Source organism: Sapajus apella, unplaced genomic scaffold (assembly GCF_009761245.1).
Source record: "Sapajus apella isolate SASKATOON/1434 unplaced genomic scaffold, GSC_monkey_1.0 scaffold2, whole genome shotgun sequence".
NCBI classification, from domain to species: domain Eukaryota; kingdom Metazoa; phylum Chordata; class Mammalia; order Primates; family Cebidae; genus Sapajus; species Sapajus apella.
This window is the reverse complement of record NW_022436942.1, coordinates 67,658,354-67,684,747: the sequence shown is the minus strand read 5'-3', so window position 1 is coordinate 67,684,747 and position 26,394 is coordinate 67,658,354. Positions and strand designations below refer to the sequence as shown.

The following is a 26,394-nucleotide window of genomic DNA, read 5'->3' as shown; positions in this document are numbered from 1 at the left end:
GTGGGTCCTCCATGCAGAGAGGCGTGGCGGGGCAGCTGGTGGGTCCTGCACGCAGAGAGGCGTGGCGGGGCAGCTGGTGGGTCCTCGATGCAGCAGCTGTGCAGTGACAAGACGCAGATTGTCACTGAGGTGGGGATGCACGCCTGGGGCACATCGGGTGAAGAAGCTCCTCGCTGGGTGCGCGGTGCCCACGTGAGACAGCCTGGAGCTCTGTGACAGGCTGGGATGCACATCTTGCTGGGCCGCTGGCCAGTTGCATGGCTTTGGGTGGGGCTGAGAACCCTGAGGCCGGACTTTGGGGAACTGGCCTGCCAACAAGGGGTATGCCACAGGGTGATACCTGGGAAAGGCTCGGCAAGGGCCTGCCACGACACTGGTGCCCAGCAGACGGTCGTCCAGTGTCTGATGTATCTGCACATAGGCTAGCATGGACCCCAGGAATCCAGAATCCTGTGGAATCAAGAGTTTGGTCTGCCTGGGTCTTTGTCTCCCCTGTGAAGCTGTTCTAAGTAATGACTTACAAGGGGCTTAGAGTTTACCATTGGGAATTAAGGGTCAGGCCCCGATGTTTTTTTGAAGGCAGAGGCTGACTATCCCAACTTCACCCCACCCAGACCCAGGTCCAATGGCACAAAAGCCAGCTGGCTGGGGTGTGGTTTAGGCCAGAGGGGCTCCCTCAGCGCCCCTGCCATTCTCCAGCCCTCCTTGGCCAGGCCCTCCTGCAATATGCCCACGGGAAGGGGGCCAATGGCCTGGTGAAAATGTGACGATTCGTCATCTCCGGTGCTGGCTGAGCCTGGGCAGGTTCAGGTTGAGCGGTGGTGGGTGTGAAATGCCGCTCAATGTTCAGGCCCCAGGTCAGAGCCTGTCAAGCCCCATGGTGTCTCATGACTTCCTTTCTAGCGTGGTGCCTCTTGTCCAGATGGGAGAGACCGATGCCAATGTGGCCAAGTTCTTAAACAGGTACTCGCATGGAGGCTGGGGGTCCCCTCTGAAAGCCGAGTCTCATCTGTGGGAGGTAGCAGGAGTGTAGCGGCCCGAGGAGCAGCGTGGGGCTGTGTTCCTTCTCCCCGCTCATTCCCTTAGTGTTTATGAGCATCTGCTCTGTGCCAGGCACCACGCCAGGCATGGGGGAGGCTGCGGTGAACAGGGTGGGCACTGTGCCTGTCCCAGTAAGATTTAGATCTTGTTGGGAGAGGCTGCTGTAAAAACCAGGAAGAAAAACGTAAGGGCAAAGCGATATTGCGGGGGCAAGGGGTGCTCTTGGAGGCTGGGTGCTCAGGCGTGGGAGATGATGGATCCATCACAGGGGGTTTCAACAGGCCTCTCGATGGTGACGGACCAGGGAGCCAGGAGTCAGGCTCGCTATCAGCCAGTTTCCTCTCCTCAAGAGAGCCTAGGGCAGCGTGAACCAAGAGAAGAGAGCCAGGCCACACTGAGCTCAGGGGCCCCAGTGCAGGCCCCAGTGAGCCAGGCTGGTCAGGGAGGGCTTCCTGCCTCGCGCCTGTCCCCTGAGGCTGGAGCCACACCTGGCCCAAAGCCTGCCCTGCTGGTTCCCACCTCAGCCCTGGTTCCTGTGGCACCAGTGTGGGCAAGGCCAGAGCCTGGGGGCAGTTAGAAAGCTGGGGGAATGCAGGGAGTCAGGTCTGTACCCCAGGAGCTATCCTGGGTGTCTAGAAAGTGATCTCACAGCCCGGGTCTGGCCCCTGACTGTGGCCACTCCTCCCACGGACATGGTCTGGCTTTGACGGGTCCTGAGAAGCTCCTTCCCTTCCAGGAGGAGGGTTTCCCTGGGAGTGAGGAGCAGGTCTGTTTCCCCTTCAAAGCAGCAACCCTGGGGGGACCGCATTGCATGGGACGGGCCATTTCGTCTCCTCAGTAAGGCTTCACAGAGCCAACAAGCAGTAGGCGCGCGCTGCCCTCTAGGAGCACGAGGCCCAGGGGACGGAAATACCCCAACCACCTCCCCTTTACTCTCCCTGAGAGCCGCCATGGGGCTGGGGCTGAGTCAGGGGAGGGATCGGGAGGATGTGGCGTGGAGCTGGCCTTGGAGGGCAGGACCGGGGCAGAGAGAGAGGGAGGAGCATGGCGCCCAGCATTGGGAGTGAAGTAGCCAAAGGTGCGGGACCGCAGGAGGCAGAAGAGCTGACAGCGAAAGTGTCTTGCGGGCCTGTGGTGTCTTGTCCTCTAGTTCCCTCCACCGCTGCCCCTGCAGAAAGCCTCATGCACAGATGCCCACTACTGTTGGTGCAAAGGAGGAGGCGGGAAAGGGGCTGGCTCTGGTCTCTGGAGTGCTCCAGCCTGTGCTTCTCAGCTGGTTCCTTTGGCAATGTTCAGAGGCATTATGGGTTGTCACACTGGGTGCAGGGGTGCTACTGGCACGTGGTGGGTGGAGACCAAAGGTGCTGTCAGCATCCTACACTGCACATGATGCATCGGACAGACCCGAACACAGAGAATGATCCAGAATGTCGGTAGGGCCTAGTCCAGCAGCATTGGCATCACCCAGGAACTAGGCCTGCAGAGTGCTGGGCCTAGCCCTTTCGAGTCAGAATCTGCACATCGCCAAGACCCTTCAGTGATGCCTGTGCACACTCTAGTTTGGGAAACACCCAGACTGGTCACTCACATGAGCCCTGATCACTTGAAATAGCTCAGAGTGGGGTCCAAAGTCACCTGGCCCCCAGGGTAGGGCCGGGGCAATGGCCTCATCCTGCAGGAATGGCCCCAGCCTTGACACTAGAGTCCTTGGTGTTCACAGAAGCTGGCCTCACGTGCCATCTGTCAAGTGCAAGATGGCAGGGCCTGCCATCCCCACACAATATGCCTAGAGCACATGATTTCTATCTTCTCCTTGTAGGCAGATATGGGAAGACCCAGTTAGCGTTGACCTCTCATTTCAAACCATTCTGTTTGCTTCTCTCTCTCTGCCCCTCCAGACTCAGTGACTATCTCTTCACGCTAGCCAGATATGCAGCCATGAAGGAGGGCAATCAAGAGAAAATATACAAGAAAAATGACCCATCGGCTGAGTCTGAGGCACTCTGAAATCAAAAATGGGGAGCTTGGAGGATCCCTCCATGGTGATGGCCGTGGAGAAGGGAGCTTGCCCTCCGGGGTCCTGGCTCCTGAAGAGCTCACCCAGACTGGCTGAGAGCAGCCTTGTGTCCCGGCTCAGCTTTGCCCCACACCTCCTGCCACCTTCCCTTTGGGGATTCTGTCCCCGACTCTACTTCCCCAAGCTCTCCTGGGTCTTGGAGGGAAATGGGAATGAATCGGCATTGCAGGAAAGACAGGTAGTGCTGCAATGAGAAGGAGCTGTGTGGAGGAATAAAAGTGGGAAAGGCTGGAGCCGTGTGTGTGTGTGTGTGTGTGTGTGTGTGTGTGTGTGTGTGAGAGAGAGAGATTGAGAGAGAGAGAGAGAGCCCTCCCACTGCCAGCTCAGGTTGTTCATGGATTTGGAATGGGACCAGAGGCCCTTGAAAATGTAATTGTGATTTACCTGTGCCAAAGGGGCTTTAAATGTCACATTTATAAAGGGGAAGGCGGACAGCATTTGGAAGCTTAGTCACCTCTGAGCCACCCATCACCACCAAAGTGTGGGGGAGGGACCGCTGCAGATTGGCAGACAAGGCTCAGAAACTCCTGGCTTAGATTGAAGTGTGTGTGGCGGGGGTGCAGCTTAGGGGACCCCCTCTGAAAGAGATGGACTCTGGTGAGAACAGCACTACCACTTAAAGGTGAACTTCCCTGTCTGGTTGGACTGAGTCGAGGGTCTGCGGTGCAGTGTCTTCAGCCTGAGAAAATGAGGTTGTCAGTTTCCGGCGAGGCTGACATCCACCAGACTGATTTCTCCGATGTTGCACTTGGCTGGCTTACGCCTCTGCGATCCGTGCCATGGCTGTATTTATTTCAGTTGTCACCATTGCTCCCTCCCGCTATGAAACGACACTGCTAGTGCCAGCAGTGTCCTTGGGAAAGGCGATATTTATGAAGGGCAGAGAGGCAGCCCCAGGAACCTAAAGACTGTAGGCTGCTAATTGCAGGAAATGACTTCGGAAGGGCAGGCTCTTGTCGAGTGTCAGGGCTGAAATGCCTGGCGAACTCCATTCAGCGTCACATATTGGCCAAGTGCCTGCTCATCCTTGGCCACCGGGGGGGAGGGGGGACTCGGGAAGGCTGGTCACTCTGGCCATTTTTCTTGCTGGCAAGTCAGCAAACATTACAGTCATGTGCATATTTTTGCCTTTATTTTTACCACCTTGCCTGCAAAGTTTGCAGGAGGGCCAGGGACATTCGTGTCTTCTGGATCCTTTTGTTGCTGACAGGCTGTGGTGGCCCTCTCGAGCCTTGGGCAGGGTGGGTGAGGTGTAGATGACCCTGAGTGTGTGAATGTCTTCCAGGAGGGGGCTTTGTTCAGTGCCTTTCTGCCCCCATAGTCACTACCAGGTCTGTTACGGAGTAGGTGCTCAGTATTTGCACACAGAACTGAAAACGGACTTTGGGAGGCCAAGGCAGGCAGATCACCTGAGGTCAGGAGTTTGAGACCAGCCTGGCCAACATGGCAAAACCCCAGCACTACTAACAATACAAAAAAAAAAAAAAAAAAAACTTAGCCGGGCATGATGACGGGTGCCTGTAATCCCAGCTACTCAGGAAGCTGAGGCAAGAGCTTCAGCTCTGAGGCAAGAATCACTTGAACCCAGGAGGCAGAGGCTGCAGTGAGCTGAAATCGAGACACTGCACTCCAGCCTGGGTGACAGTGACACTCTGTCTCAAAAAAAAAAAAAAAAAAAATGGGAAAGGCCTGAGTTTGCAATCACTAAGGCTCGATCAGGGAGCATGTTTAAAGAGCTCGCAGCAAACCACTCAATTCTGTCCGCACCTCAAAATCCTCCTGGAATATATATTTAATAAAACACCAGCCCTGCATGCCTAGCCATGGCAAAGCACAGCCTCCAAAGGATAAGAAAAGTTCTTTGAGTAAATGCAGCATCCTAAAGTGATGACCTTTGAAACAAGGCCGTTCGCCTGCTGCCAAGTCCTGTCCTTCCAGGATCGGCTGTCACAGGCCGGATGTTAACAGTCGCATTCTCAGACCTCCGCCTCTGCATCTATCTCCCAGTTCACCAGTAAACAATTCCCTGAGAAACCACCCAGGTGCAGGGCAGACGCTACCGCTCGGCAGGTGTTTATCTCCCATGCTATCAACCTGGGAAAAATGGAGAAAACCTGCTCTGGGAGCTGGGAGGATGGGGTGTTTGAAGCAGCTGCTCTTCTGCAGCACGTTTCAAAAGCCCTATCAAGAGCCTGAGGCAAAAGGAAAGCTGCGTACCCTTCTGCACACTGAGCAAATATCCTCCCATATTTTGAACCGGGTGGGAAAAGTTAATAAAAGCCTGCAATCAAGAAACACGGCTGCGAAGCCCCACTGCCCCAGTGTTTGCACATCATTGGCAGCCCTCAGAAATGATCAATCCCATTGCACGGGAACACGGGCTTTCGAAACAAACAGCAGCCTGTTTTTATTTAAAGTCATGATCCCTTGCTTATTGTAGATTTTTTCATAATGTGATTTTGGAAGAATCAAATTATGATTGAGTCATATCAAATTATGATTGAGTCAAATTACGGAAAATATTGTATTCAAATATTATTCAATCACCAAGTTTGTGGACACTCCCTTACCCATGAAAAATGCCTCCCCCACCTCCCCTTCCTCCAGACCAGACTCCCTGGAGTGGGGTGTTCAGTGTCATTTCCAGAGTGCTGGCAGTTGGCTCTTCTGTCAGAGAGAAGCCCACAGTAACGGTGACACCAGCCCACACTGTGAAAGGGCTTGCTATGTGTGGTGCCCTGAGCCGAGCGTTCCACAGACACGATCTCATTTGAACCCTGTAGCAGCCCTGGAAGGAGGCATTAGATGTGCCCCACCTTGCGGGTGGAGAACCGAGTTGTCCTGGGGAGTCGGTGCCAAGATGTGGGCCCAGGACACGGCCTCGTGACTCCAGGCCCCGTGCTCCTCGGCTCCCACCCCACTGCTGCTTGACAGTCATTTTAATCACTACCTGGGCTGCGGTGAACAATGCCAGACTCTGATAGATCCTGCTGTCTCATTTCTCAACCTAGTTTCCCTTAACTGATATTTCATGGCTATTGTTAATGTGCATTTTTCACCGAGTAATTTCCACAGCCCGAACTTGTAGCACATCCCAATGACAAACGTCCGTGGTTCCGAAGCCCCCATCAGTGGCAATGTCACCCTCGCTGCTGCCTTGATGCCTTCCGACAGCCCATTCAGTTTTATATCACCCTGTCCCTGTGCTCACTACTGAACCTTTAAGAATCTAGACGCATTTCAAATTTAATTGAATAAAATTCTTTGTATAATAAATTCCACATGAATGCTACATAAATCAGTGCCTGGAAGGGTTTGTGGCTCATCCCTCCCCTCTGGTGGGGCCTGGGAATCGTCTGGCAATACTGACACAAGCTGGAATAAATGCATCTTTGCAGTCAGTCCAGCTAGGGGAGGGCGGTGCAGTTTTAACTTGCCTTGGCCTATTGCTTGTCTTCTCTGAGAGTCCTCCTGGAAGATAGTGCTGAAGTCCAAGAGGCAGGGACAGGCAGGTTGCGGAGACCTAGAAATTCTGGGGACGTCCCTCGTGTTCTCTCATTCCACAGAATCAGAAACTTCTCAAGCTGTGCTTTGTCACTTTTGGAATGCACACACATATATTCACGAATTTGCATCCAATCGTAGGAAGTCCATGGAATCTCCGGGCGGGAATCCCTGTTCTAAGAGAACCCGTGCAACCCTCTTCAGGAGCTAAGGCGGGATTCCCAAGTCTGCCTTCAGCAGCCTGTTTCAGGGTCAGATAGCCCCAGCCTGGAAATGTGAGAAGGAGCACTTGGGGCCCGCTGGGAGAGGCTGCTGGGTGACCTTTGATGCTTGCAGCGTTGTGGGATGCAGGGAAGGACTGTCGAAGAGCCGGCTTGGGCATTGCCCCAGGCAGGCTCAGGTTTAAGGCCAGCTCTGTCACCTCCTACCTTGGTGACTGGGCAAATCATTCCATCTCTTTCAGTCTTGCTCCTCCATCTATCTTAAAAGAGTAATATTGCCCCCTACCAAATGTTAGCTCCTGTTGTTACAGTTGTTTGCTATTTGAATTCAGATTCCAACTTTGCCACTTCCAGCATCTCTTTAAGCAAATGGTTTGACCACTCAAAGCCTCTTTATCTTTAATAACTGGGAATAATAATACCAACTTCCAAGAGTTCAGAAATAAGTCCACAGGCCCCACACATGATATAGCAGCTCAAAAAAATAACAATTGTTGTTCAATCATATTTGACCCTTTTTAAAGCATGTGAAGCTGAGGATGGCCTGGCAGCACCTCTGGTCCCTCAGGCTTGCCGAGTGGGTCGGGGAGACAGGTGGCTTCCAGAGGTGACCAGTCAGGCCAGATCCAGGGATGTGGCTCCAGCAACACAGGTCCAAAGTGAAAGGCAGAGGGACTTGCAAGACAATGAGGGCTGAATGCAGCCTCAGACATCATTGCCCCATTTTATAAATGAGGAAACTGAGGCCTGGAGAGGAGAACTTTTTTTTTTTTAGACAAGTCTCGCCCTGTTGCCCAGACTGGAGTGCAGTGGTGCAATCTCGACTCACTGCAACCTCCACCTCCTGGGTTCAAGCAATTCTCCTGCCTCAGCCTCCTGAGGAGCTAGGATTACAGATATGCACCACCACGCCTGGCTAATTTTTTTTTTGTATTTTTAGTAGAGATGGGTTTTTTTTTACCCTGTTGGCCACGCTAGTCTCAAACTCCTGACCTCGTGATCCGCTCTCCTCAGCCTCCCAAAGTGCTGAGATTACAGGCATGAGCCACCGTGGCTGGCCACCACCAGAGCTTTTTAAACCATCTCACTGTAGCTAACCTTGGAGAGCACCTTCCTTGCACGCTTGGCATATATTCCCCACAACAGCCCTGCCAAGTGGACATTAGTACCTTTGTGCCATAGACTCAGAAACCGAGGCGCAGGGAGACAGCACCTCAGAAGAGGTCGAACTTGGATTTGAACTTGGATCTGTCTCCAGCATGCTCCCTGTGGCAGCAGCAAAGCCAAGACAAGGACCCTGGTCTTCAGGTTCCCCTGGGGTGGCCACCCTGGCACAGTTGGCAGTGAGGGTGTGACTGGCAATCAAGTAGGGCAGGGCTTCTTCTCAGGGGAAGTGAAGGAAGCACCAAAAACCTGGGAGGGGCTGGGGGCAGTGGCTCTTGCTTATAATCCTAACACTTTGGGAGGCCAAGGCAGGAGGATCACTTGAGGCCAGGAGTTTGAGATCAGCCTGGGCAACATGGTGAGACCCTGTTTCTTGAAAAAAAAAAAAAAAAAAAAAAAAAAACAAAAAACGCGCAGGAGTGATGTATGCACCTGTAGTCCCAGCTACTCGAGACTGAAGTGGGAGGATCACTTGAGCCCAGGAGTTCATGGCTGCAGTGAGCTATGATCGTGCCACTGTACTCCAGCCTGGAAAATAGAGCAAGACCCTGTCTCAAAAACAACCCCCCGGAGGAACCTCGTTGCCACAGCTACAAGTGCCCTCTCCGAGGAAGGTGAGTATCAAGTGCCAATTCAAAGTGGCAAGGGGCACAGGCACCCTGGAGAATGGAATGCATAAGTGGCATTAAGGTGTCCAATGACTCAGGACCTGGGGTGGGGGCAAGGTGACCTCTTCCCCCTGCCCCTGACCACTGAAATGCCTCCCAGTGCAAGCTCCCAAGGCACCGGTCCTTCGGCCCTCACCACTGGCCATCTGTGGTGCCCATGGCCCTCCCCGGTCAGCAGGTGCCTTTATTTACAATCACCTTGGAAGGGTCGAGCAGACATATGTTGCTAAGGGTCGTTTATTCTTGTTTATAAAATTTATGGCTTCACCTCGATTACACACTGTCAAAACAGAAAGGATTGGGCCCAAAGTCTCTTGCCGCATGACTGCCTCAGACGTGCGTACATCTGTTAACTCTGTGGGAGCTGTAGCAGGAAATAAGCTTCACTATAACTCAAAAGCTCGCTATCCCGCCATGAGGTGTGAGCGGCAGGCCTTGAGAAAAGACATCCAGGCATGTACGTGGGGAGGGAGGAGGTAAGGTCTGTGAGTGGCCATGCCGGGTGGCCTCAGGACCCTGCCCTGGCCCAGCCAGGTACTCTCTCAAGGTGCTTTGACTGGGGAGTGGAAGAGAAAGAACTCTTATTTCTATGGCCCTCAGGGGTCCAGCTGCAGGATCCCAGCAGCTGGAAAGAGTTCTGAGCCTATGGCTTTCCACCTGCCGACTTCAGCAGGGAGAGAGAAATGTTGACTCACTCTCTCACTGTCGCGGGGAGTGGAGATCGGTACCAACCTTCAGGAGGGCAATTTAGCAATGTGCACAAAAGTTCTAGAGATGTGTGGGCCTTACAGTCCTGCAATTGTGTCTGAGACTTTTTCTGAAGGAAATAGACACATTGGTGGAGCTGCAAGAGCATTTGTTTGCCTTTTTTTTTTTTTTTCCAGTACAGGAAATAGATACACTGGTGAAACTGCAAGGGTCTTTTTTTTTTTTTTTTTTCAGTGCAGAAAAGTGCAGCTCATTACAGTGAAAAATTGGAAACCAATGTCCAACAACCGGGAGCTGGATAATTAAATAAGTAAAATGTTAACAATAAGGAACTGTAAGAAATACCATAAAGCCATGAAAATGATGGTGTTTACGTATTTACTACTATGAAAAAGTGTTCACTATTATTAAGTGAAAAAAAGAAACCCTAATTACAAAATGTTACATATAGAATGATCCAAATCCTAAACAAAAATATACACGTGTTTATATACCATAGAAAAATTCGTGTGTTACGCATACATATCTCTCAGTGGTGGGAAGATGGGTGGTTTTCATGTTCGTTTTCATTTTGTCTGGATTTTCTAATTTTTCTACAATGAATTTGGGCTTGATTTGACATAGGCTTACTGTGTAATACACATGAATGAAGAAAAGAAACTGACAAGTGGTTTCTCTGCCTGTAAATAAATCATCTACCTCCTATGGGATGGTTGGAGACAAGAGAAGCCCCTTGGAGGGTGATACCCCCCACCACATTCCAGCCCCCTCATGTAGGGAGGGTGCCCTCCAGTAACCAAAGGCATCAGGCCCCCCCACCTGCCGCAAAGTCTGGAAGCCTGGAGAAGGTGCACCGTGTTCCCTGTGGGAGGCAGTGGGCTGTGCAGAGCCCAACCTGTATGTAGAAGCCTAGCTTCCATTCTAGGGCAGCAGAGGAGGGAAGAAAAATGAACCTGGCCCCACTGAGCTGCCCCTGGGGAATCATTGCATCAGCTGTCCTCATGCCGTTGAGATGTTGGCATCTCTCTTCCTCCTCTGCTGGTTGCTGCATCTTTATCTTATATAGGGGTTGAGAGTAGACAAAGAACTTCCATGTTTGTGATCTCATAGAGATTTTCATCCTGGATTATCACCGAAACTTTTCCTGCATAAGGGGCACCCCAATAGATAGCGTGATGATCCCAGCGTGCCAGTCAGCAAGTGGCAAAACCCACCTCAATCCCAGCCTTTGGTGTCAAAATCCAGTTTCCTTTCTTTTCTGTTCTGCCGAGAGCAGGGAAGGGCTTATCCTAGGGGTAGGAAAGGAATGCCAATTCCAAGTGATTGCCTGGCAGGCTGTGCTGGGTCCAGATTCAACAGGGAGGGGTTTGGGAATCCATTACTAACCTCTGCCATGACCTCTGGGAGAGGTAGCGGGGCAAGTGGCCTGCATTTGACATTTCTGGATTCCTAGGGCAGAGCCCTTACAGATCTCAAAGGTGTGGGGACTTCAGAGGCAGTTATGGTCTCCAGGCTGCTTGAGAGTAGTCAGGCTGTCCCTCTCAACCAGCCCCCAAATCAAAAGCAGCTCTCCCCTCCCCACAGCTCCCAAAGAAAGCTAGCTAGCAGGAGAGGGATTTCTCAGAGCTTTCAGGCGACACATCAGGGTCACTGATCTCCGAGAACCAAATACTTATAAATCTGACTAATTAATTAGTCAGCCCTGACAAGCTCACCACCATAACTCAGAATCTGTAATTACATTTCACATTAAAGCACGAAAAGTTAAGATTAAAGCCAGTGAGAAATGGCGTGACATCCCGCACCCCCACGCCATCCCCCGTCTAGGGACCGCAGCTCTGGAAACCACCTCCCGTTGATTGCATTGTTCCCTGGGGTGCTGTTCCCAGCTGTGTGACAAACCAGTTCCACCTCCCCTCCCCTGAGGTGGCTGCAAACATTTTGCACAGGGGAGATTTTTGGGTTTACAATTGAAAGTGCCCTGCAGGCAACGACCACCTAGAATACACCTGTAGTGGAACCAAGTCAGATTTACTGTCTTGTTGCAACAAGGGAGCATGCGCACTATGGGGAACCTGGGGCGCCCCAGGAAGAGGGTGTGTGCAAGGACTTCTGTAGCATTTTGGCGTGTGTTGGTGGTTTGGGGGAGGGTTCGAGGAAGTGTGGCTTCGCTGTGGGTTGGCTGCTGTCAGAAGTAGGGCTATTTCTGTGGTTGCATATTTTAATAAATCTTACCTAGAAGGAAGGCGGAATAAATGTGGGTAAAACTGTAATTGAATATACCAGAGGGTCAGGCAGGCATAGCCCCCAGCCTTGGGGAGCGAGCATCAGCTTGGGTACCCCACTGTGCATGCATGCATGCATGTGTCTGCATGTGTGTGTGTGCGGGTGTGTGCGCGTGTACACGTACCCAGGACGTGTTCTCAGTTGGGAAGTAACTCAATGCTCCCTGCATGGAAGTCACTGCATGTATGACCTCATTTGATCTTAGCAACCAGGGAAGAGTGATCATCCCCATTTTGCAGGCTTGGAGAGATGAGGCGACTTGCTCCAGGTAGTGATAAGAAAGTGGCTGAGGCAGATTTGAATTCTAGTCTAATTCTGGAATCTGAATCCTGATCACTGCCCTGGGGCCAGAATGGGTAGATGCCTCTTGTGGATATTTGCTATTTGGGGACCCACCATCCAATTGCTTCAATTTCTTTTTGAGGATATACTTCTTCCCATGGGACACAATCTCCACGGGGCTCTATTTGTCTCATTTTCAATACACCAGATGTTATCTTACTGGTTTCTTGTTTGGTGTCTGTCTCTCTCAAAATCACTGAATCCAGCTGGGTGCGGTGGCTCACACCTGTAATCCCAGCACTTTGGGAGGCTGAGGCAGGAGGATTGCTTGAGGCCAGGAGTTCGACAGCAGCCTGAGCAACACTGCAAAACCCTGTCTTTACAGAAAATACAAAAATTAGCTGGGCGTGGTGGCAAGCACCTGCAGTGCCAGCCACTTGGGAGGCTGAAGTGGAAGGATCATCTGAGCCCAGGAGGTAGAGGTTGCAGTGAGTGGAGATCGCACCATGTTGCCAGGCTGGGCAACGGAATGAGCCCCAGTCTCAAAAACAACTAAGTGAGACTGAATCCATTGCCTAGAACAGGCTGGGCACACAGCAGGGGCCCAAAAATATTTATTGAAATTAAAGTAAAAGAAGGAATAACATCAGTGCCTTGCCCAGTCTACTTCAATCCCCGAATTTTCTCTGAATTTCCCTAAAGACCCCTGTGTACACTGAGTGAGGACAGGTTACTGGCTGGAGTTGGTTCATTCACACACACAGCATCTTGAAGAGACCCGGCTTCAGGCTTGACTGCCCAGGCCCCCTGAACTGCCCTGGCTCCCGTTCTGCTTGTGGCCTGGGCTTCCAGCCCTCAATATCAGCCAATACATTTCTTTTCTTGTATTTTCTTTGAGATGGAGTCTCGCTTTGTCACCATGCTGGAATGCAGTGACGTGATCTTGGCTTATTGCAACTTCCGCCTCCTAGGTTCAAGCGATTCTCCTGCCTCAGCCTCCTGAGTAGCTGGGACTACAGGCGTGCGCCATCACGCCTAGCTAATTTTTGTATTTCTAGTTGACCAGGATGGTCTCTATCTCTTGACCTTGTGATCCGCCTGCCTCGGTCTCCCCAAGTGCTGGGATTACAGGTGTGAGCCACTGCGCCCAGCCCAATACATTTCTTTTCTCAATGAGGCAGAGCTGGCTTCTGTTGCCCTGGCTGATGGGGACCACTTCTGATGGCAGTTTGATGAGGCGGGCAGTTTCCAGCCACCCAGCTTTGGAGTTTGAACACCTGCTGGGAAGAGCTACCCAGCCTATTCACCAGTGGCCCCTGTGATTGCAAACCAGGAGGGGAGACCGAGGAACTCTGGCCGCTGCTGCAGAGGCACTGGCGCGTTCACTGTGGCTATTAGGAGGTTTGAGACACTCCACACACCACCAAATGGAAGCTGTTCCCAGACGCAGACGAGGAGCCGTGTCTGGAGTAGGCACCGATGCTGTCCCACTTGCGTCTTGGCCTTAGCTGGCAGGGAGACAGGCTGCAGCCTGTTGGGACGTGAATGATGAGTTAAGGAAGGGTGGAGTCCCCGACTTTCCTCCGGCCTCCCTCTACCCGGTGAGCATCTAAAGGGTGGGGTGCAGGGCAGTCGGCCCTTTGCTCAGCACACCCTGAAATCCAGCTCTGCCTTTCGGCTCTGTACCTGGGACCAGCTGTTACTCTGCAGCCTTGGGGAGACCAGGGCTATAGGGTCCTAAACGAGTCTTTTAAAACGCTGTGGCAACTCACTGGCAAAGCGGGTGCGTCTGTCAGTTTCCAGCAGCCCCAGCGAGGGTAAGTGGGACAGGGATAAGCAGTGGAGGCAGCGGACTCCAGATAAGAGACAGGGCAGCCCTTGGGGCTTGGCTCACGCTGAGCCTTTTGCCTCTGTTCTCCCACCCCTCTTTTGCCTGCTCAAACCAAGTGAGGGCTCTGGACTGTGGCAAACCAGGGTTTGAATCCTGGCTCTGCCACTTAACTGACTCTGGGCCTTGGGCATGGGAATGGCCAGCTCCTGACCTCAGCTTTCCCCGCTTGAGTGGGCATCAGAATAGCAGGGCGCTAGATGCCAGGGACGGTGATCACAGGATGTGGCCATACACCTCCTCCTTGAATCCGTTATGACTCTTTCCCCACCAGAGTGAGTTGCGTGGGGCAGGGACCGTGTCCACTGTGTGCACGGCTGTAACTCAGCGCCCGGCCTGGGGCACAGGAGGCCCTCTGGGTCTGTCTGTTGGCTGAGTCTGAACTCCCTAGCAGTCTGGCTTCCTGGGCAGGGCCCAGCTCATCTGGCACCATCTGCAATGGTGACAAAGCCACCCAGCAGACTTCACACGAAGCCCCACGTGGGGTACACTCCTTCCCTGGTCGGTGTCCCTAGTGGGATGGGACCGGTCAGGGGAGTAAGTGGGACCGGCCCTTCTGGGAAACAGGAGGCTTCTGCCTGGCCTCTGACGATCAGGAAAGGCAGGTGAGTGAGTGAGGTCACCTTTCTGGTTGAAGCCTCAGGCTTACATCCCAGTTCCTCAGATCCTGGCTGTGAGTCCCTGGGTAGGTCAATCCACCTCTCAGAGCCTCACCTGTAAGGAGGAGAGAGCACTGCCCCTTCACAGGCAGGAGGAAGTGGGTAACAGATGGAAAACCGTCTTGTTTACTGGGATCCACTGACCAAGTTTACTTCACAAAATTGTCCATGACAGGCCAAGATCACCTTATGGCCAACCAGCGTTATGGGGAAATAGAGGCTGCTCGGGGTTTCTGTGTTTGAAGGCTCTGATGACCAGGGGCTCTCATGGCTAATTGTCACCGTGTGTGGCAGACCTGGTGGCACCCGAGGGTCCTGATGTGTCCAGGCACACGGAGGGGGCCTCATGGCGTATGTGGGCTGGCGGGGTCTGAGGCTGGTGGGGTCTGTGGTGGGGGATGCAGAGGCTGAGGGGTGACTCGCCCACAGTTGCCACACAGAAGCTTTTCCTGGCTTTGTGGGGTGGCAGTGGCTCAGTTTGGACGGTTGATTTGGCGTCTCTGCTGGAGCTGTACTTGCACGTTGCCAGGGCAGTTCTTCTGAAACACCCAGAGGCCTGTCATCCTCCACCTCATGAAGGAGCCCTGCCTCCCACCCCACTTCACAAGATGTCTCAGGCTCCTACACCTCTAGAAATTCCAGTCCACACCCATTCTCACCAGCACCCCATCTTCCCTCTCTCTCACCCCCACTGTCCACCTGTGGCAGCAAAGTGGGCTGGGCATTGTCCGTCCACGGCCTGCTGGTGGCTTTGTAAGGCCGTGTGTCCCTCCGGTGTCCACGTTTGCAGAATGAGAACTCTGTATCTGGGAAGGGCCGCAGGGACCATACTCCAGGTCACTCTGTCATTATTGCTGGGGGCAGAAGTACCAGCTCACTCGCTCTTTAATGACCAGAGCTGCAGGCATCTGCTTCCCAAACACACTCTGCAGTCTGAGGCCCCCTTGAGCCGGTTTCCTCCAAGACAGGGGCCAAAGGCACCCTCCAAGACAGAGGCCGAGGGTCCTTGGGATGCTGCTGACATCTCAGGTAGCCCATCATCTATGTGTGTCTCGGGTACACCGATAGGCTGGCTCCGAGATGGCCGCTCCAGCCCTCTTCATGGTACCCTCTCTGGATATGACCTAGTTTTTCCTGTATCTTTTTTTTTTTTAATATAATCTCACTCTGTTGCCCAGGCTAGAGTGCAGTGGCACAATCTCAGCTCACTGCAACCTTCTGCTGCCCAGGTTCAAGTGATTCTCCTGCCTCAGCCTCCCAAGTAGCTGGGATTACAGATGCCTGCCAACACTCCTGGCTAATTTTTGTGTTTTTAGTGGAGATGAGGTTTTGCCATGTTGGCCAGGCTGGCTTGAACTCCTGACCTCAAGTCATCCATCTGCCTTAGCCTCCCAAAGTGCTGGGATTACAGGAGTGAGCCACCGCGCCCAGCCTCCTGCATCCTTTTTAAAGTGTGGTTCCTGGAGAGAAAAAAAGAATTGATTCCAGGTAGGGTGTGGGTCCCAGAGAACAGAATAGGACCATTACCACCTTCACTCTAGACACTCTCCCTCAATTAATACAACCCAAAACCATTAGGGCCTCGGCTGAGTCCTGCTGTGTTACCAGCCCGCTGACCCTGTGCTGAGCTACTCCCCTGGAGCGTCTGCATGAGGCTGGTTTCTGGCCCCGGGTGACAGGTCCGTGGATTATTCCAGTGAAACATCATCTTGTCTGACTCCACCCGTCGCTCTACACTGTGGAGACTGTGGCTCCAGTGTCTGACATATCTGCGGTGTTCCCTGGGAGGAATGGCTTCACGACAAACCACATGCGCACGAAGCCCCTCGGGATTTCTCGAGGCCTCAACAGTAGCGTTTAAGGTTTTCAATTTGCCAACACTTTCTAAATCTGGAGATTTCGCAGACTTTGGGCTTTGCAGCTTCTTTTGGAAGGTGGGGAGGCTGGCCACACGGAACCTAGCCCCGACAGGGCAGCCAGTGCTGGGGCCGAGCAGCGGTGGCCGTGTCCTGTGATGCCCAAGTTCAAATCCTGGTTTGACCTCTTCCAAGCATGTGACCTTGGGCGTGTGACAAATCTGGTTTCAAAATCTGTACTAGTTTCCTAGGGCTGATGGAACGAAGCACTGTAAACTCGGGGCTTAGGCAACGACATTCACTCTCTCACAGTTCTAGAGGCTGCAAGTCTGGAATGAAGGGTTGACAGGGCTGGTCCCTCTCCAGGCTGTGAAGGAGGATATTCCAATCCTCTCTCCTGGCTGCGGGCGATGGCTGGCCATCCCTGTGTTCCTTGGCTTGAAGCTTCCCCACTCCAGCCTCTGCCTCTGCCTTCACACGGCCGGTTCCCCTCTTTCTGTAAGGACTCCAGTTGCATCGGCATAGGGGACCACCCTCCTCCTATATGACCTCATCTGAACTAGTTACATCGGCAACAACCCTATTTCCAAATAAGGTCACGTTCTGAGGTCCTGGAGGTTAGGATACATCTTTTTTGGGACAGAATTCAACCCATACACCGTCTTTAGGATGGGATGAGTAGTATGATCTCAGAGCTATTGAGAGAATTTGGTGACATAATCCAAGAAACGTGGCTGGCACCTAAGTAAATGTTAATTATGACTATTATTATTTCTACTATGCTTTTGAGACAACACGTAAGCCAGGAAATGGCAAACCTGTTTAGCTTCCCAGGCGCATACCCACGGACTGCTGAAAGCACACGAGACACGGTGCAGCCATCAATTAGTAATGTCTGTCATGCATGAGGAGGGAGCGATGACGTGAGCTCCAAATGTTTCTCGTCTTTGAATAAGCAATTCTCCTTTTCACCCTCTCACCCTAGGAGATTATTTAGGATCTGTGAGTGTGTGGCAGTCCCTGGCACGAAGAATCGCCACACTTGCTCTGGAGGACAGCTATAGTAGGTTCAATGGGGCCCCGCTGAAAAATCCATCCAAGTCCTAACCCCACAACCTGTGTATGGGACCTTATTTGGAAATAGGTCTTTGTAGACGTAATTCAGGTAAGGATCACAAGACGGGATCATCATGGGTCAGGGTGGACCCTAATTCAAGGACAAGTCCTTCTAAGAGAAGGAGAAACAGGAAGCCATAGAGGGAGGGCCATATGGGGATAGAGGGAGAGATGGGAGTGACACGGCTTTAGCCAAGCTCGCAGGGGCCAGCAGAAGCTGGAAGAGATAGGGCAGGCTTCTCCCCAGACCCTCCAGAGGGAGCGCTGCCTGTGGACGCCTCGATTCCAGGCTTCTGGTCCCAGAGCTGTGGGAGGAGGATACGTTTCTGCTGTTTTAAGCCACCCAGTTTGTTGGGATTCGTTGCAGCAGCCACAGGAAACGAATATTGGGGCCACTGGAATTTTTTTAGAACAGCAATGAGAGTTACCTTCTGACCCGGAACTCCACCCTACCTGGCCCCAGGGCTACAGAAAAGAGTGGGAGACTGTATTGATTGGGAACCTATAATTTTCCAGGTGCTTAGCAGATGTGACCTCGTTTAATCCTCATGGTAGGTAGGAACTACTGTCCACTCTTTTACAGCTGAGGAAAGGGAATCTCCGAGAAGTGAAATACTGCCTACCCTCAAGTCACTGAAGGTGGGCGTGGTGATCAGAGTGCAAGTCCTGGTCCAAGGTCAAGGCCTGTGCCCTTGACCACTAGTCCACACTGCCCTTGTCACCGGCCTGGGTCACTGCCTGGCCTTCTGCAGCCTCTTTGGGAACTGCTGTGTCCACAGCCGCTGCTGCCCGCAGGATCCTGGCTTGTCTCATCAGAGCTGACTAGACGAGCGAGGGGACCCTAGCTGAAGGCCACTCAGCTGCAGGCAGGCGGGCCAGGCTGGAACGTGGTCTGAGGGATGCAGCAGTGGTGGCCTGGCTAAGGCCCCGGGAGCACAAGGCTGTGTAACTGCAAGGCTGGTGGCTCAGAGGCAGTCCACGGGGACACAGGAGCCAGAGACACGCAGAGACGGGGTCACATGGCCCAAGAGGAGGAGAGGACCACCTCAGCTCCTGCCCATTGCACCTCAGCTCCTGCCCACCGCACCTCCTGTGTGGGTCTCAGAGCCGCTGTCATACCTCCTCGCCACCTGCTCTGGCTCTGAGCTGGCCTGCCCACTTCTGCTCTTTGCCAACGGCACAAGTTCTGGCTACAACACACAAGTTCTGGCAACAACATTCTTTTTGTAAAAGAACTTGTCCCTCTCCAGTGTTAGGCATGTTAGTTTAGGATTCTGTGTGAGGGGCAGTCCTGGAAGGGCCAGAATGACTTCACAACAGCTTCCCTTTCACGTGCCCACAGCCTGAAGGCCAAAGACACTGGGTTTCCATCACACTGATGTTTTTAAATAACCATGTGCCACTCAGACAAGTGTCTTCCTTTACTCAATGGCCACTGCCATGGCCCTGTAAAAGCCAGATTTAGAAGCATCTGGAGACGGCAGCCTGACTGGTAACCCTGCACATAGTGGGCCTGGTGCAGTGGCTCATGCCTGTAATCCCAGAACTCTGGGAGGCCGAGGCAGGTGGACTGCTTGAGCCCAGGAGTTTGAGACTGGCCTGGGCAATATGGCAAAACCCCGTCTCTACAAAAGTACAAAAAAAAAAAAAAAATAGCTGGTTGTGGTGATGCACACCTGTGGTCCCAGCTGCCCGGGAGGCCGAGGTGAAAGGATTGCTTGGGCCTAGGAGGCGGAGGTTGTAGTAAGCTGAGACTGTGCCACTGCATTCCAGCCTAGGTGACAGAGCGAGACCTTGTCTCTAAAAACAAACAAAAACCAAAAAACCCCCCACCCAAACATTGCACATACATCTAGGCGGACTCAGTGCCTGGGAAAGCCAAGGAGCACAAGCCTTTGGCAGCAGAGTGAACGCTTTCAGCTTCCTTCGCAGGCTTCTCTGGGGTCAAGGAGGCAAGGCACACCTTCACAGGCTTCTTTGTCGTTGCTGGTGGGCTCCAGCAGGCTGGCTCTCTCGGCGGAAGATCCATAAGCTGATACAGACCCCATCCCCGTACGCCCAAGCCTTTCAGTCTTCCTATGGCTCAGAAAAGACCTGGACTATCGGGGTAAGAAAAGCACGATGGAACTGCAACTGCTGGTCCCCAGGCTGGGGAGCTGCAGCCCCACAGTGCCCCACGGTGTGGAAGCTTGGGAATAGTCAGGGCGTGGGTGCCAGGGAGCTGGCACCAGGGTCTGAGCAAAGCCCAGCAGAGGCTCCTGGGATGTCCTGCTGTCAGCCTAAGTGCCTTGCAAGCAGTTTCAAAAACAATCTCCAGAGGGGATGTCAATTCAGTCCCTGGAACAAAATAATGACAGTTATCACAGCCATGAGTCACCGATGGCTCACAGATGGCACAGACTGGGGCTTTTCATTCAGGTCATTTCTCTGGTTCACGGCAAGGCTGCATGGTGGGTGGCATTATCCCCATTTCATGGAAGGGGAAACTGCAGCTCTGAGGGGCAAGGAACCTTCCCACCGGCCTCCCAGCTAGTGGGCGGCAGAGCTGGGGCTTGCACTCAGCAGCAGGGCGCTTCAAGGCTCTTGCTTGCTTTAACACTCTCAGAGGACCTGCACCCACTGGGGCTCGGGAGCACATGCTCTCAACAGTGTAGCTGTTAGGATGACTGCCATGAGGCAAAGGATGCCATTCTGACCTTGTGCTCCAAAGGCTGGTGAGAACTATGAATGCCTAGGCTGCTGTGCAGCTTTTTTTTTTTTGAGACAGAGTCTCGTTCTGTGTCCCAGGCTGGAGTGAAGTTGCACCATCTCAGTTCACTGCAACCTCTGCCACCCAAGTTCAAGTGATTCTCCTGTCTCGGCATCCCGAGTAGCTGGGAATACAGGTGTGCGCCACCATGCCTGGCTGATTTTTGTATTTTTAGTAGACCAAGGTTAGCCATATTGGCCAGGCTGATCTGGAACTCCTGACCTTGTGATCTGCCCGCTTCAACCTCCCCAAGTATTGGGGTTATAGGCGTGAGCCACTGCACCCGGCCATGTAGTTTCTTCTGAATCATAGTCCAAGTGATTGTGTGAGCGGTATGGGCCGGGGGGGTGGGGGGGGGGGCACATTGAGATGCCCTGGGGCCATATGAGCCTGGAAACCCCTTGGCTGGATCCTATTGGCTGAAATGCGCCTTGCTTCTGTTCTGTGCCACTGGGACGACTCCTCAGACGCGGCAGCGTGGACAAGGGAATGTGACTTTCCTCGGATGGTGCCTAAGTTCAACAGATAACTGTTCTCCATCCAGCATCTCCTCACCTTGCTGGGATCATCATCAGCAGCAGGAGCCGCTCTGGAAGCTTAATCCAAGCCCGATCTCCAGGGTCAGGTACAGCCCTGTTTTCTTAAAGTGAAAGGTGAGGAAATGTGGAAGAGGACAAACAGATGTGTATTTGGTGCCAGGTGCTGCACTGGGTGCGTTTTATATGTAACTGCATTTAATCCTCACACGCCCTGGAGAGGACATCAGGATTCCTGTGTTCCGGACAAAGAAATGAACACACAGGGAGGCTGTCCTCCACGTGCAGCAGGAAGTGGAGGGATGGGGTGTGCACACGTCTCTGTGGTTCCAGCGCCCACTCTTGGCTTCTTGGAAAACGACACTGAAGGAACCGCTTCCACAGTTCTCCAGCTACTCTGGTCAATTTGAAGTTTCCAGGAGACGAGCCTGAGACCCAAGAGATCCCTGGAGCTGCACATCGGCCGAGCTTGGCGAGAACCCAGCTGTCCAGCCCCTGTGGCTTTCAGCAGTGCTGGGGCTAAGGAGGCTCTGCTGCTGTCAGAACACAGCTCGCCAGCGCTTCTCAAACTCTGCTCCAGCTGAATATTCTTAGGCACTTGCGAGTTGTCAGCATATTACATTTCCATTTAAATAAAAAACACATTTATTTCTCCTGGTTATAAAGACATACTTTCTCTTAGCAGTGATAACTTGTAAGTAAAAGCCAAAATGTCACAGAATTAAGCTTTAGTTTTTAGGTGGGTGTGCCTCACACTGGAGGCTGGCGACATGTTTTTTGGGGAGGGGAGTGTTTGCTTTTTCTTTTAGTTGCATGAATGCTCCGTGTGAGTGTGACTTCGTGCACGAATTCCTCTTGGTGTTGAGACATCTGACTTCCAGAGAGGGCAAAAGCCTCTGGAGGCTTCTCTCCTGACTGGATCCCCACAAGCCGAGTTTGTGCTCTGATCCTCAGGGGTCTTCCCAGGCCAGGGGAGCAGTGAGAAGCCACTGGGACATCACAGCTGCCAAGGGTCAGGGCAGAGGCACCAAGGCGGGGCAAACACCTGGCAGGTCTGACGTGGGCTCCTGGAGCAGGGCTTTCTGCCGAGGAAGCCTGGGCTGGGGAATACAATGAGAAGGGCTGTGTTTTCTGCGGGGTGACAGCAAATGCGATCCTCACTAAGGGAACGAAGCCCGACACACCCAGAAGTTGCTGTAAAATTTCACTCACGACACTTATCTGCGTTTGTTCAACATACATTTATCACTTTTGAAAGCTACTATTGGCTGAGCGTGGTGGCTCGTGCCTGTAATCCTAGGACTTTGGGAGGCTGAGGTGGGTGGATCACTTGAGCGCACCAGTTTGAAACCTGCCTGGGTGACATGGCAAAACCCAGTCTAAAAAAGAAAATAATATTACTGTGTAAAACATGTACTGCAAAGATACACACCCAACCCACAGGACGGGCCCACAGAGGGTGCTTATCTGAAATGTGCTACTTCTTGAAACACAACTGTTCTGGATTCTGGCTGGGGAGATAAGGGAATGTGCTCCGCGCCCTCCGCATCTCCATCTGTCGTGAAGGCCTACAGGCTCCCTCAGCCCAGACCCCAATCCGGAACCACCCAGGCACATGGTGGAATGAAATGCAGAACGTGGCCATCGTATGCGGAAGTACAAATTTAATAAAGCCTCTGATCACATCTCCATCCATAAGTTAGCTACAAAAACAAAACATCCTACAACTTTTTAGAGCCATCAAGAGCCATCAAGGTGTCAGTGAACACCAGTTATAAAAAGAGATTCAGTGTTTCAGATAGTGCAATATTTCCAGCTGCTGAGAAGAAAAAATTAAATGAAATTACAAACTACCCCTCCTTGTCAAAAATCCACATAGGTAAAGTTGATATTGGTGCTTATAAATCACTCTCTCCCTAGTCCCTCGCTGGCTCTAACCTTCAGGTAATAATAATGAGGACAGGGTCCACCTTCTCTGTGCAGGCTGACAGTTTGGGGTCCCAGCATGTATGCACAAACCTGCCCAGCATGTGCACAGACGTTCAGAAATCTTCAAAGGAACTGAGCATTTGAAGAAAGTGGCAAGTCCACAGAATTAAGAGGTTACTAACACATCTTAAATAATATGAATGCATTCCTGTCTTTAAATTTCTTGCCATGTTTCCATCAAAGTAGAGCACACATAGTTTTCCAAAGCCCAGGGTCCTGACCTGGGTGGGACACCAGGATGCAGCTGAAACCCTCTGAAGGACTGTGGGGACGGGTGGCCCCTGCTCTGCCGCCACCAGGACAGCTCTTGTTGGAAAATGTTTTGCAGCTTTGAAGAGAGCAGAGGAAGGACTGGGCCTTCCTGGCTTTGAATCCAGCATCCATCTCGGTGGCGCAGGTGTGGGTGCAGGGGCAGGAGCACGAGGTGGGAGAGGGTGGGTGGCTGTCAGCACTCACCACAACAGGGCCTCTGCCTCAGCTCCCTGGATCTGGAGTAAAGTTCTTAGAACAAAGGTAAAGAATGAGGGCAGAGGAACACAATGGGTTGGAAAAGAAATTAAGTTTAAAAAAAGAAAAAACCAACCCAGAGGGTGTGAGCCTCTCTCAGTGCAGCGGGCCTCCACGTTCCCTGTGCTGAGGAAGGATGGGCGGCGAGACCCAAGTTTCTTGGGATTTTGCCATCTCTGGAGTGAAGCCACTGCCCAGACGGGATGGCTACCTTAGGTTAGTGTTCGTTTCATTTAGGTAACAAGTGGGGCAAACAAGCAGGGTCAAAGGCAGCTGTCCTCCGTGGGACTAGCGGGCTTTGGGTAACAGCCAGTGCGTTCTGGAAACGGGGCTGCTGCTAAGGACCAGTGGTTTTCTTCTCCCAAACCAAGATGCCAGTGTGAGTGCATAGGACAGGAACAGGCCCGGGAAGGTTCCCTGGCAGCTCGGCCCGCTGAGGATGCAGGAAGGGGGAGGACCATGGTGTGGAGCATGTGGCTTCAAGGCGGGAGCAGCGCCTTGGACTTACAGTGCTCCGTGGCGTCCCTAGCAGGCACCTGCGCTTCCCTGGGCAGCAGATGGGCCTGGCTGTCTGGGAAGAGGCCTTGTGGACGGCATGGAGGCAGAGACTTTGTCGGGTGCATAGAGGCTTGGCAAGGCCTTACCTGAGTAAGATATTTCAGAAACGGAAGGAGAGAATCTCACGTGCAGTAGGCTTTGTACACTCAGACCCATGTTGCGAAAACCACTCTGTACTCCTGGAATTCCTGGGATTTGTTCATACACAGCTCACTCAGAAGGCTAAGGAAAGACAGACTCCCAAAAAGATCACACTAACAAAAAGAAGGCCCTCTGGCATCACCAGGAAGAACGGAGCCGTGTGGGTGGAACCTGGAGGTTTATGTTCTGCAGCCCTGGGCCGTGGGCATCACCTGGAGAATGCTGTGTGGTATTACTGTGGGTCTAAAGTTCTTGAGGCCACAGGAGAGTCTCATGGCTATAGAGAGGGTCTGGGGAGCGACGGCACCTGGCATGTTGGTCGCACTCCCAGGGGCCATGCTGCGTCTGGGAGCTGAAGGTCCTTAGCAGCCCAGGAGCCCTGGAGGCAGGGCCAGGGTGGGAGCTAGGAGAGTTCGAAGCCTGTGTTCATGCTGATGGCGTAGCGCAGCTTCTCGCGGAGGACGCTCTTCTTGCTGTAGTTGGGCAGCTTGAGCAGGTTGAAGCAGGTGGAGGAGGTGGGCAGGCGGCCGCCTGGCTCCCGCTTGCGGATGGTGAAGAAACCCCGGAGGACACTGCCTAGGGTATCCCCGGTATCCTGATGGCACATATCATGGCCTTGGGTTGGGAGGTGCCTAGCTTGGGAGCCCAGGCAGGTGCCAAGGCCGACAGCCCTGGGAGAGGGCCTGGCCAGTCCCTGGATGCTGGGTAGGGTGCAGAGCACCGCAACCTGAGGTCAAGCCCCAGACTCAAGATAACTGGCCTTAAGAGGCTGAGTCCAGAGAAGCAACCTCTGCTCCTTGGGGCCTGCACAGAGAATTCCTGCACTAAGCAAGCTCTTGGGAATGGGCCTTCTGGTTAATAGCTAATTATTGCTTAACCAATTGTCAAAGAGTAGAATGCTGTAAAACTCCATTAGGTACCAAAACATTTCTGAGTGTACTCCTTCCCTCCTCACCAGTGCTGTGGCCTGTGGCAGACCATGACTTGGGCCAACTTTCCCTTAAGCACGGAGGCCGAGGACTGTGGAGCTCTCTGCACGAGGAGGCATCAGGGGCTCACACTGCATCACGTGAGGCAGCTACACCCAGAGGCAGCCACTGGGTTTTTATGGGGAGTAGGACTCTTAGGTGAGCCCCCAGTGGGCCAGGCTCGGGACACACACAGCTTGGTAACCCTGAAGGGATTCCTTCTCCTTTGGCCAATGAGGAAATGAAGTAGTGTGCCTGGACACGCACAGCCTGCTGGGGTAGGAGCATTCGAGCTTGCGCCTGTCTGCCTCCTGAGCCCGCTCTCAACTTCTCTCACGCTGCCTCTGATCTGGAGCCCTGGTGAGGCCAGACGCCACTAAAAACAGCACGTACGCACCCCCACTCCAGGTAGGAGGAAGGAAAGAGAGGGGGACCACTGAGAGAGGGCTGAGTCCGTGGGCGCTCTCCTTGGGTGGCTGGTTCTCCTGCCATGAGAACTATGGGGACCTCCCCACTTGGCTCTGAGGGGCCCAGCTGCCTGCCTTTCCAAGATGTGGGATAGGTGAGGGCCCCACACGGTGGGCACAGAAGCCAACCACCAAAAGGGAAGTCAAGCAACACTGCCCAAGGCCGACTCTTCCCACCCACCCCATGGGGGTACCTGATCATCCGACACTTCCACGCAGCGGATGGAGAAGGGAGGCTTGAGGTAGGCGAATCCCAGGAGCGGTGGCCTGGAGCAGCTGGTCACGAACTGCAACACGAGGCGGGGTCAGTGGGGATGAAGCAGGCTCCCGCTCTTTCAGGACGGGCCCTTGCAGCTGTGCAGTACACATTTGCTCTGTCCATCACCATGTTGTAACTGCTATCCAGCCAGCCATATGGGATGGCAGGGTGGATCTGGCCTGAAAACTGGCCCACGCGGCACATCTCTGTCAAGGGTGCTGCTCTCAGGGACTAAGACACATGAAACCCATACCCAGCAGGTGAGACTGGCCACTTGTGAGAACACGTGTGACTGCAGAGTAGGAATAGCACAAACGTCCAGCCAGGGCACTGGTGAGGCATCCCCAGGAGGCAGGTCTCCCATGAGATTGTCAGAGTAACAGAGCAGTGGCTGACACTCTCCCATGGAGAGATCATGGAACAAGAGCACGGGAGACGGCGAGGGCGAGGCGGAGGCTGCTGGCATTCACGGTGCGTGGCATGAAAAGAGGGAGCCAGGGAGGCCCGCACTGGCCTTGCACTTGGTGTCCTCCCGGCCAGTTAGTCACGCAGAGGGGATTGCGTGGGTGCAGTCACCTGAGCCCTGGGCCTGCTAATTTAGAGTAGTCTATGTGCTGGGGCCCAGAGGGCCCTTTTGCAAGAGACGAATAACCTATTAGCACACTGACAATAATCAGGCCCCAGAGCCAGCGAGGCTGCAGAGTAGGCCAAGGTGCTGGCAGCCCAAGTGGGGCCTGTGGGCAGCCAGCC

The 26,394-nt window shown here is 53.2% G+C and overlaps 2 protein-coding genes across 13 annotated transcripts in view; one reads left to right on the top strand and one right to left on the bottom strand.

Annotated features, from left to right (window-relative positions):
* Window positions 1-13,725, top strand: part of MMAB (metabolism of cobalamin associated B) — a 27,625-nt gene extending 13,900 nt beyond the window's left edge. For 2 of the 3 annotated variants that reach the window (XM_032301110.1, XM_032301121.1), the window contains 2 exons: window positions 904-963; window positions 13,157-13,725. In XM_032301110.1, coding sequence (XP_032157001.1) covers window positions 904-963; window positions 13,157-13,273 — 177 coding nt within the window. In that variant the 3' untranslated portion in view covers window positions 13,274-13,725. Of the gene's footprint in view, window positions 1-903; window positions 964-2,939; window positions 3,556-13,156 lie in introns of those variants that run through there. The other variant, XM_032301101.1, reaches the window with a different exon arrangement.
* A 5,544-nt stretch (window positions 13,726-19,269) lies between these two features.
* The window catches only part of UBE3B (ubiquitin protein ligase E3B), a 60,340-nt gene continuing 53,215 nt past the window's right edge, over window positions 19,270-26,394 (bottom strand). For 7 of the 10 annotated variants that reach the window (XM_032300944.1, XM_032300922.1, XM_032300909.1 and 4 more), the window contains 2 exons: window positions 25,580-25,672; window positions 22,403-24,545 (listed from right to left, as the gene is read on the bottom strand). In XM_032300944.1, the coding sequence (XP_032156835.1) occupies window positions 24,354-24,545; window positions 25,580-25,672 (285 nt within the window). In that variant the 3' untranslated portion in view covers window positions 22,403-24,353. Of the gene's footprint in view, window positions 19,808-22,402; window positions 24,546-25,579; window positions 25,740-26,394 lie in introns of those variants that run through there. The other 3 variants (XM_032300962.1, XM_032300971.1, XM_032300952.1) reach the window with 3 other exon arrangements.